Source organism: Centruroides sculpturatus, unplaced genomic scaffold (genome assembly GCF_000671375.1).
Source record: "Centruroides sculpturatus isolate CEXI.00-Female unplaced genomic scaffold, Cexi_2.0 scaffold44, whole genome shotgun sequence".
NCBI classification, from domain to species: Eukaryota; Metazoa; Arthropoda; class Arachnida; order Scorpiones; family Buthidae; genus Centruroides; species Centruroides sculpturatus.
In genome coordinates, this window is record NW_019384307.1 from 487,102 (window position 1) to 499,473 (window position 12,372).

A 12,372-nucleotide genomic window follows, 5' to 3' on the forward strand; every position below is an offset into this window, starting at 1 on the left:
GTCTCCGAATCTACTTATCACTAGGAAAGCATTTTAAATAATATATGGTTAATAAAAATCTATTTTAAGCTTACAAACAAATAAATTTTAGTTTTTAATATAGTACAAAAAAAGTAATCTAAATTTACGAATGCGTGTACTGTAAATACAGTACATACTTGTATATATTTTAATATGATTTTATGTGCTTTAAACGTTTATCTAGTGATATTACGACTTCAATATTTGTGGCGGACAGACGTAAAGTCGAATAAAATGACTTAAACTTGATTTTTATTTTTCCATATACTTTTTTAACAAGCGACGTATAATCGGGAACGACGTAACTCAAAACCGACGTAAGTCGAGGTATGCCTGTATATGAAAGATTTTTTAAATGCAGACAGATTTTTTTTTTTAAAGTTGAATAACAAATTCAAAATAAAATGGCCAATTTGATTGATTTTACTTTTTATAAATAATTTTAATCAAAATGACAAAAGCAATACGTAAGCAGTAATTGAAATTAAAGTAAAGCTTATAGCAGAAATTAATAGTAAAATGAATTAATGATTGGAAAAGTTTGTAGTGAAATATCCATTCTAAAATTACCATCAAATGATTAGTTTCTATTATAAAATATATAAAAACTTTTATGATATATTACTTTTATATTTATTGAAATATCTGAATAATAAGTAGTATATTATAAATTCAAAAACTAAAATTTTAAAATATTTTACAAAATATACCATATATCACTCATCCAATAACTTTGGCCAAATCCAATAAGCATAAAAAAAGACCCTCTTATTGCTTACAGAACAGAAAGAGTAAAATAAAAACTATATCTTATTTTTTAAACTTAAGATCCAAGTTACAATAGATAGGATCTAGTTTTAGGATTAATCCTCAGGCAAGCTGAGAATAAAAACACTTTTTTTTCTATATTTCCTTTCTATCTGTCACTTTCTCATTCTTGTTTTCATTTTTTATCTGCATCATCATTTTTCATATTAATTTAGACTGTAATTTTAATCCAGAATTGTATGCTGAATCTGAACTTTAATATATAAATTGAATTTCTCTCTCTCAAAACAAAACCTCACCTTGTCTCTCACCCTCCACAATGAGGTAGTCAGGTGGTGAGAGACAGAGCCTGACATATTTGAGACAGATTACTCCCCAGAAAAAATTCCTGAGTTTTTTGACCTGCCCAAATGTTATCCTGGGTCCCCAGAGCAGTAGACTGACGCCTTAACCGTCTCAGTCATCTAGATGCAAGATACAGTTAATATTAAGACAATATGCTAGTCAGTTCAGTATGGCTGTTGGCAAAAGCCAATACTAAGATATAATAGTTAACATGGATTTTTCAAATAGACTGTTAAATATGAAAACCACTTTATAAAAAATGTTTTATTTATTTATTATAAGAAACTTTTAAATTAATCAAGCGATTATTCAATATTATTAGATAAATTCTTGTTTTATATCTGGTTGTATTATTTATTTTTATAAGTAAATTTTTATATTAAATACATAAATTTTTAGAAACTAAGACTATTTTTTTCTATTGCATGATTCTGTGATGTTTTTCCCTCTCTCTTCCAAAGGGTGAAATTAAAGAACTTCCAATGAAACGAACAAAATATATTTTNTGTTTGCTGGAACATCAAACATTTTTAATTTTTTAATTAATTTAACAATTGAGTTTATGCAACAAGTGCATTCATTTTTTCAGATGTAGAAGCATTCTACATCTGAAAAAATGAATGCACTTGCTGCATAAACTCAATCTGTTGTGTGCCAAGTTCTCTCTCACTCTCACTGTGAAAGCATCTCTTCTATTATGCTTGTGTGTTTTCAGTGCTTTTTTCACTTTATTTGTGGTGTGTTCAATTATGTGCCATATTTTTGAGAACTGTCTAAAATGTCAGTCTATCTGGAGGAGACCACAAAATCAAATATTTCCATATGGTTAAAAACTGGCATGCCAGTAGGCTGATTTAAGTGAGGTATACATCCCTCTTTAGAGGGCACATTAAAAAAAAGGAAAGTTATGTCATATAAAAACATATGAATTTTTAATCTAAAACTGTGAATCTGTCAGCATTATATCAAAAACTACAATTATACAAGCATATCAAACATTATGAAGCCTGATATGTATATAGAAACATAACCAAATGATTGTTTTAAATAATCAGGCTATAACTCTGATTAATTTAATGATTAATAATAAGTAATTTGCTACTAGAGGTAAAGTTAGGTGCCATCTCTTAACTAAATTAATAATTATAATTTTAATATAATAAATTATTAATCATTAAATTAATAAGAGTTATAGTCTGATTATTTAAGGCCATCATTTGGTTACATTACTATGATTATATGTTTAATTTCTTCATTTGCCTTCTTTCTAAAGACAAAAAATATTCATGGAATTCTGAAAGTGCTTTTCTTTATACAGTAGAGCATTGATTATCCGAATGTTGATCAACCAAAACGTCAATTAACCGAAAGCTTTCCAGTCGGCAAATTTAAATTTCTGCTAGTGCTGTGGCATTGCAATCTTTGGCTATGTCTTGGGCTAATCCAATATTATTTTTGTTGGTGTGCGTGTTTTAGCTGGCAGCATGGCGCGACCATGAGAGGGTACTTAAGGACGTGCCAGGATTTGAACGAATTTCAACATGGGATAGGTTAATATATTTTTTCATACATAATCGGTTATCTGAAAAATCAATTTTCTGAACAACCCCAGTCCCCAATTGATTTGGATAATCAATGCTCTACTGCAATGTTTCTCAACCTCAAATGAATCGTCGCCCCTTCAATAAAACCATTATGTAGTATCTCCCCCTTCACTTCAAAATTCTGATGCCAGAAGCCAAGGCTAACACCAAATTCGTACTGTATTGAATAGACTAGTGACTAGTATAATGTTATTTATTTAATTATTGTACGATATAACAAATAAAATATCTAATTATTCTTAATATAATGTTTTACTACATCGCCCAGAAAATTGTTTTTCGCCCCCAAAATATAAATTGTTACTAATCGCCCCCTCAACATGGAAAAATGACCACATGGGGCAATATCGCCCCCATGTGGTCGTTTGAAAAAATTGAGAAACACCCCCATTGAAAAACACTGCTCTACTGTATTTATTTTATTGTAAATTGATTCAAAAACAAAAATAAACATATTAAATTTAAGAAACTCACTGTAAATTATCTTAACTAACATCAATTTAAATGGATTAGTGTGAAATTTGAGAGGAGAGTGTTATTTTTAAGGTCAGGGTAGTCCACACTGACTAACTGCTACTACTATTAATGTCAATAAGTTGCTAATTGTTTTATTGTCTTATAAAGAAAAATACACTTCCTGATTTTAAGTCAGTCAAATTACATTATTATTATTTTATTGTATGGGGAAGAATGTTTTCTTTAACATTTGTTTAACAACTAGTTTTGTTAGATCTGATTAATTTTATATTTTAGTTGCAGTTTAACTGGCATGCTAGTCTTGTCCTTTTATATGCATCATGCAGTTCATTCCACAAAAATATGGTATATAACTCCTACCTTTAACCATGGCAACCAAGAAGTGTGTGAAAGCAATGAATCTAAGAGAAAGGTTGTAGTATTGACAACTGAGATAATAGAAGAATACAACAATAATAGAAAAACTTAAAAAGCATGAAAAAGCTACATATGGTAGATATGGTGGCCTTGTTTAAGATGCCAAAGTCAATGATTTGCATCATTCTTAAGAACAAGAAAGCAATAAAAGCAACAAATGTGGCTAATGGTGCAACATTGACCTCCAGGAGATTGCACATTATTGAGATGGAAAAATTCCTCCTAGTGTGAATAAATGAGAAGCAATTGGCTAGTGTTATCATTTCAAGGATTATTTGTGAGAAAGTCAAGCAAGTGCATTGTGATCTTAAGAAATGGAACACGATCACTCCTCACTTAGATATTGTAAAAGCAATTTTTGTTTTATTATTATTTTATTTATTGCTTAAATGTTTTAATTTATTACTTACAGCATTTAATTGTGTNTTTTTAAACTTAAGATCCAAGTTACAATAGATAGGATCTAGTTTTAGGATTAATCCTCAGGCAAGCTGAGAATAAAAACACTTTTTTTTCTATATTTCCTTTCTATCTGTCACTTTCTCATTCTTGTTTTCATTTTTTATCTGCATCATCATTTTTCATATTAATTTAGACTGTAATTTTAATCCAGAATTGTATGCTGAATCTGAACTTTAATATATAAATTGAATTTCTCTCTCTCAAAACAAAACCTCACCTTGTCTCTCACCCTCCACAATGAGGTAGTCAGGTGGTGAGAGACAGAGCCTGACATATTTGAGACAGATTACTCCCCAGAAAAAATTCCTGAGTTTTTTGACCTGCCCAAATGTTATCCTGGGTCCCCAGAGCAGTAGACTGACGCCTTAACCGTCTCAGTCATCTAGATGCAAGATACAGTTAATATTAAGACAATATGCTAGTCAGTTCAGTATGGCTGTTGGCAAAAGCCAATACTAAGATATAATAGTTAACATGGATTTTTCAAATAGACTGTTAAATATGAAAACCACTTTATAAAAAATGTTTTATTTATTTATTATAAGAAACTTTTAAATTAATCAAGCGATTATTCAATATTATTAGATAAATTCTTGTTTTATATCTGGTTGTATTATTTATTTTTATAAGTAAATTTTTATATTAAATACATAAATTTTTAGAAACTAAGACTATTTTTTTCTATTGCATGATTCTGTGATGTTTTTCCCTCTCTCTTCCAAAGGGTGAAATTAAAGAACTTCCAATGAAACGAACAAAATATATTTTATAAAACTTTTATAAATTCCAACAAATATACAAAATTTTCTTTATAATGAAAATCATTCAAAATGTACTTTATGGAAGCTGATAAACTAAATGTATCAAATATGAAATAATTTACTAATTTTATTAATTTGAACCACAGTTATTCCCAATATATTGTCTTCATTATTCATTTGTTTTAACCTTACTCATTATGCATTTAACCCTAAAATTTTGAGCAAATAGGTTACAAAAATCCTTAAATACATTTCATTTTAATTAGCGTTTATTCCTTTATATTTAATACATTATATTTTCTGTAAATAATTCTTTTGAATTTTCTATTGTGTGATAACCCTTCAAGAGAATTATCTACTAGGTATGTTTTAATTGATAATTTTCACTATGTAATGTAAAAAATAAGCAATGCCTAATTAGGAAATAAATCAACTATTTTTGAATTAAAATATAATATTTAACTAAATGATCTTAGTGATAAAAATTCTGAAAGCATAAAAAAATTACTTTTTTTTTTAATGCTTTCAGAATTTTTATCACTAAAGAAGCCTAAAGAAGATTTCAGTTTACAACAGTTTCATAAAATTGAATTGAGTTATATTGGTGTTATAAATGAATCTGAAAAAACAAAAGAAAATAAACAATAGATCACTTGGATCTAAATTTAGAAAACCACCTTTGGCATTTACGAATGTCTAATGCACTTGGATAAACATCACAAATGTTTTTGGTAGCAACTGTTGCATTACTACTCTTGTGAAACTCAAAAAGCATACAATGCCAGATATGTACCTCTTCTGGTATTTGGCTGGCCATTTCACCAAAAATTGCAAACAAAAATTTAAGATTTAATTATTTACAAGTAAACAAGTCACTTTAACTTTAAAATGTTTTTCGCATGGCTTTGAAGTACACAATGAGCTGATAAATGATAAACAAGTATTGACATGTGCAGAAACGACATTACTTTCTGCAACATTTGCACTGGATGGAAGCGATATATAAAACAGCAAGAGAAAACGAGTGTATAAACAATAAGGATGAACTATCGTTATCGATAGCATGGCAAACTCTTATTTACGACACTTGAGAAGCCAAAAGCGATCCTTCTATCTACAGAGCATGCACAAGTTTAATACGATGATTGCATGAGTTTCCTTAGAACATTACGTTCAGATTTTCGAATAACATCGATTCTACCCGATTTATTCACCTGAAGAAGAACTAAGTTCGAAAACGTTTGTGAAAATATTTGGAAATAAGCACTGTTTTGGTTTACAGCAGAAGTAAGTCGTTTATTTTACAGTGTGTTGATAAGAGATGGTTTACCTAATATTTTACCTGTGAAATTTAACTTGATTACTATTATAACAGTGTTCTTCATTCTAAATCATTAGTATCAGAAGATAAACTATTTCAAAAAATATTCATTCATTTTTATTTTGCTTTAAATTCTATCAAAACAATTTTTTTTTTTAATTTCTTTTAGAGAAATTAATTTATGTATTTGAAAAATATATGTTAGCAACTTATCAATGATTATATAAAACATTCATCTTCCTAGTTAGAAGATAAACATTGTTATATTCTATTATTCATTAGACAAAGAAAAGAACTAGCAGAATGAATGTACAATTAATCCATTAATTAATGTTCACCACTTTAAACTTTCTTAATGATTCTTCCTGAGTTTTACAAAAATGTGAGTACTTGAAAATAGCTAATATAAAAGCATTAATTTATAAGTATTACATAGAATACTTCACAAGTACTTTAGAAGATGTGTATTAATTATTTCATAAATAACTGGTGGAATCAGATTGAAAAGTAAAGCTCTGCAAAAATATTTAAATAAAGGAAACTTTTGAAAATTGTGGCATAACAATAGTGGAACCAGATTTGACAGTAAGACTCAATATGTAAATAAAGTGCACATTACACAGACTGCAACTACAAGAAGTTTTGGATGAAGCAATGTTACCATGATAATAAATCAGGAAAACAATAATCATCACAGAGAAAGGCTTTGAGTTATACTTAGTGCCTTAAAGTAGTTGTACCTAAAATAATTTCATTGAACTTAGAGCACCTTTGAGCAATATTAGTGAAAGAACTTTAAAGCACAAAGTAAAGCTTAAGGCCATTTTTTGTAATGATAATTGTTTTTCTGGTTTATCATTGTGGAAATATTGCTTCATCCAAATCTTCCTGTAGTTGTAGTCTATGTAATGTGCACTCTATTAACAGTAAGACTCAACAGTCTTACTGTCAAATCTGGCTCCAATATCTTTATACCACAACTTTCAAAAGTTTCCTTTATTTAAATGTTTTTGATGAGCTTTATTTTTCAACCTGGTTCCACCAGTTTTTTTTAATAGATTTCAAGCATTTTTCAGTCATCAATAACTTCATAATAAAATACTTTTCATGATAATTCTATATTCATTCAGCCAACACTCATGCAATAACTTGCAGTAAGTCATGCCATATGATAACTGATTGATCAATATGTTGAAATTTAAGAAATGGACAACTATTTTATAAATATTCAACATCTTATAACAAAACTTTCAAAATGGCAAACAGGAGGTGGTCAGCTCTCAAACAAGCTATTAAACATATGCAGATGCCTTCTGGATTGTTTGATAGAGTGGTGTTGCTATTCTCTCATAAATCTAGGCAACAAAATGCTGATTGCATATGCCCAAAACTAAACAACAAATTTTTCAAAATTTAAGATATCCAAAGTACTCTTCATGAATACTAACTACTTTAAATTTCATCCAAATCAGTTTGTTGGTCATGGAGATATTAAGAGTTAAAGTTGGCACTTTAACATTGAATTTGTGGTAGAGATTTACTACTTACCACTATCATACTCTGTGATAAATTGCAGAATTTAATACAGGTAATCCTCGGTTTATGCCGATTCACAATAACGCCGCTACGCAATTTGCCGTTTCGCGGTGTAATTCCCCGAATTTCCCCTATGCCAGACTGATTTTCATTTCAGTGTTGATGTATTTACCGAGCCGCGACATTGTACATTCATTAAAACAAAGATTTTTATTGAATATATTTAGTTTTTCGGTTTAATATTATTGGGTATGTATACATTTGCATTAAATTAATGTTAAAACACTAAATGTTTAGGTACCCACGAGTCAAGTTATCAAACTTAATAGTCCAATAAATGGCGCCCTAATCCATAGCACCAATGAATGTATCCCGATTCAGTTCGTTTAGGAAAACACCTTACGACGAGTAGCACTTCCGTCAATCATAAACTATCGTTAGTGAGACAAATCTACTTCTCGTTGGCCAGACGATACTTTTTTATTAGCCAGACGATATCTATCTCTCCTTAGCAACCTTGAATTTTCCCGTTCAAACTGACCTTATACATGCGCTACGGCGACTGGTGGTCGACCAATCAATGTCTCCACTCGTCTGTAGCTCTACGTCGGGTTAATGTATCCTTTCAACTATGGAAAGTTTGATGGATGAACTTTGTGAGTTAGACAATGATTGGGAGCGAAGTACAAATGTAAAAAGAAGCATCATCGCATCCATTCGACCATATTCCGAAATTCTCAATGAAAGAAAACAAAAAATGTAAACAAGTAAAGATGATTACTTTTTTCCGAAAAATGTAAGAGATCCGAAACTAAAATTTTTTAATAAAAACATTTCACTTTATTTTATGATAAAATACATTTTAAAAATTAAAAATTTATATGTATTTTGTATTATATTGTATTAATAAACAAAATTATTTGCTTATTTTTCNAATTATTGTACGATATAACAAATAAAATATCTAATTATTCTTAATATAATGTTTTACTACATCGCCCAGAAAATTGTTTTTCGCCCCCAAAATATAAATTGTTACTAATCGCCCCCTCAACATGGAAAAATGACCACATGGGGCAATATCGCCCCCATGTGGTCGTTTGAAAAAATTGAGAAACACCCCCATTGAAAAACACTGCTCTACTGTATTTATTTTATTGTAAATTGATTCAAAAACAAAAATAAACATATTAAATTTAAGAAACTCACTGTAAATTATCTTAACTAACATCAATTTAAATGGATTAGTGTGAAATTTGAGAGGAGAGTGTTATTTTTAAGGTCAGGGTAGTCCACACTGACTAACTGCTACTACTATTAATGTCAATAAGTTGCTAATTGTTTTATTGTCTTATAAAGAAAAATACACTTCCTGATTTTAAGTCAGTCAAATTACATTATTATTATTTTATTGTATGGGGAAGAATGTTTTCTTTAACATTTGTTTAACAACTAGTTTTGTTAGATCTGATTAATTTTATATTTTAGTTGCAGTTTAACTGGCATGCTAGTCTTGTCCTTTTATATGCATCATGCAGTTCATTCCACAAAAATATGGTATATAACTCCTACCTTTAACCATGGCAACCAAGAAGTGTGTGAAAGCAATGAATCTAAGAGAAAGGTTGTAGTATTGACAACTGAGATAATAGAAGAATACAACAATAATAGAAAAACTTAAAAAGCATGAAAAAGCTACATATGGTAGATATGGTGGCCTTGTTTAAGATGCCAAAGTCAATGATTTGCACCATTCTTAAGAACAAGAAAGCAATAAAAGCAACAAATGTGGCTAATGGTGCAACATTGACCTCCAGGAGATTGCACATTATTGAGATGGAAAAATTCCTCCTAGTGTGAATAAATGAGAAGCAATTGGCTAGTGTTATCATTTCAAGGATTATTTGTGAGAAAGTCAAGCAAGTGCATTGTGATCTTAAGAAATGGAACACGATCACTCCTCACTTAGATATTGTAAAAGCAATTTTTGTTTTATTATTATTTTATTTATTGCTTAAATGTTTTAATTTATTACTTACAGCATTTAATTGTGTTATTTTTACCTTAAGTCTTTAAGTTCTAAAAACTTTCTCCTACTGAGTATCTATAGACCAAATTGTTTTTACCCTTTAGGCTACAAAGAAACTTAAATAGCAAAACCAGTCAAACAACATTTCTATTAGCCAATTTTGTTTTGAACAGGTAAAGTCGATTCTGTGTTTAAAGAGTTAAATTATGTATGTTTGCTGTTTAAGTTTATTGAAATGGCTATTGTCTGGGAACAGATTAATTTATTTTCCATTATTTCTAATGAGAAAAATTAATTCAGAGCAAATGATTGCTAGATTAGGTTGGGCTATATTACTGCTACTATTAATAATTAAATACTAAGTAATTTGGCTTAGAGGTAAGCATTATGCACTATCTCTTATTCAATTTATTAATTAATTTAGAAGGTTCTAGAAGAAAAGAATCAGCCTGGAGTATTTCAACAGATAAGTGGCTAAAACAGTAAAGACATCAGCCTACTACTCTGGAGAATCTGGAAATGAATTTGGGCACAAACCCCAGGAATTTTTTGTGAGTGTGTTCTGAATATGTCTGGTTTTTGTTCTGCATTATGCAGCTATACCATTGTAGTATTGATTTATGATGGGTATGATTAAAATGGCCCTCTTAGTGCCCACAGGATGGAAAGAGGTAGCAATGAAAACATAAAAATACAGTCAATTTAAAACTGAGTTAAAATATAAATACCTGCACTTCTACCACATGGATTGAATCCCAGCAACCTTTAATTTTCTTTGAACCATCTCCAGCTTTCTTAATAAGAATGACACCAGCAAAACCATGATCAAGATCCCATAAATACACAGAAGAGACCCCACCCTCAAAGTACATTTCTCTATATTGATCAAATGCTTGATTTGCATCTATTTCCAGTTTTCTTAACCTGTCTGAAGGCATTGCACCATCTTCCAGAGGAGGATCATATGCATTACTCCATGGTGATCTGAAATATTTACATAAAAAAGTTATATCAAACATTAAGTAACTTAATATTTTTAGCTGGTTAATAGCAGAATTAATATTTGAATATTAATTACAGTAAAGTGTTGAAAATCCAGATTCAGCTGTTGAAAAATATATATTAACCTCTTTCAATGGTAACTTCAGCATTGATGTTCTTTCAGGCTTATGCTGTTGATGTTCTAATATTTATAATTATTAGAACATCAAAAACAAAATTATAATTAGTATATTTTTGATTTAAATATAATGATTCTGTAAATCAAAATTACGAGTCTTTGTAAGCATTCTTACATTCCTTGTGAAATATTGGCTTGAACTTAGAACATTTAAACTTTACAGTTTAAAATACTACTTTACATGTATACTTGAAAATTTGGACAGGATCCAATTAATTTGAATTTTCAATACTTCACTGTAATTTAATTTTATAATTCTGAATTATAAATATATTTTGCATTATACATTATGCAATTTGAAACAATAAAAGTTCTCTTGACAATTTTTACTATTAAAATATATATATATATAAAATTTAACAAAAACTCTTCCTAACTTGTTACCGGTGCATTTTCCTTCTTCTATAAAATTGTAAATAACAAAAAAATAGCTCTTTACTAACATTTTTGAACCCCAACAACGGTTCTTCTTCAGGTATTTTTGAATCTCTGATGGAAATGCAGCTCGTAAAACATCAATTCGAAAATATGTACGTTCAAATGCACGTTTCTCGTTTACATCTTTGTGTGAGATCCGAAAGGCCCTGGGTCTAATTTATGAATTTTTATTAAATATGTTTAAATATTGACATGAAATATTACTTCGTTTTTGTGAAAAAAATATTGTTTTAGACGTGGGAAAAAACCAGATAACAAATGTTATTTCCTTTCATCGAACAGAACATCCTCTGTTTTTCCGTATCTGGTTAAAAATCTCGCTCAGATGGGAAATGGTTACCCCTCATTCATTCCCCCTTTCGTCCGTTCTCACGAAAGAGTTACTGGACGATGATTGGTCGAAATTCAGGAGATATAAGGGAAATCTAGTCCAAATTCGAGGAGTTCTTCGACAGATCCGAAGCATACAAACTCCACACACGTTTCCCTCCTGATGGCCAACGCCCATAGCGGAGTCCGATAGACTAAGTCCCGAGTCTACCCTTAGAAGAAGTGGTATTTTTATATTTTGTGCACGAATTGATCTCCCTTTCGAAAGTAATATGAACTCTTTTTACAAGGTGTCCTTTACCTACAGCAACGAAGACGACGAAAACTAAACAGGTCGTATGTTTAGAATCATTTTGTGAGCTCTCTCTCTCACTCGCGCATTAGCATAGATTAAGTCGTAGCCTCTAGTTTGTCGCTAAATGGTTGTAATCGAATTTTTGTATTCGTTTGTTTGAGATTTATTAAATTTACTCTTGTTTTATTTTATAAGAATGTCTCCTCAATTTATTCCGAATCAGATCGAAACGCGTGTTAATCCGCGTATAATAAGTTTGATTAACTGGTGTCAAGGAATCCTGACGAACGTCTGAACTTCGCGGTTCAGATCATCTTTGTTTACGCTCTCCTATTAAAGCTAGAGAACTGGTCTTACCGACTAGTGCCCGTAAGTGGCGTAGATTGAG

The 12,372-nt window shown here is 30.0% G+C and overlaps 1 protein-coding gene across 1 annotated transcript in view; it reads right to left on the reverse strand.

Annotated features, from left to right (window-relative positions):
- LOC111619514 (F-actin-capping protein subunit beta-like) overlaps positions 1-12,372 on the reverse strand; it is a 78,211-nt gene that overhangs the window by 15,059 nt on the left and 50,780 nt on the right. The window contains 1 exon segment of the mRNA XM_023361248.1: positions 10,470-10,827. Coding sequence (XP_023217016.1) covers positions 10,470-10,827 — 358 coding nt within the window.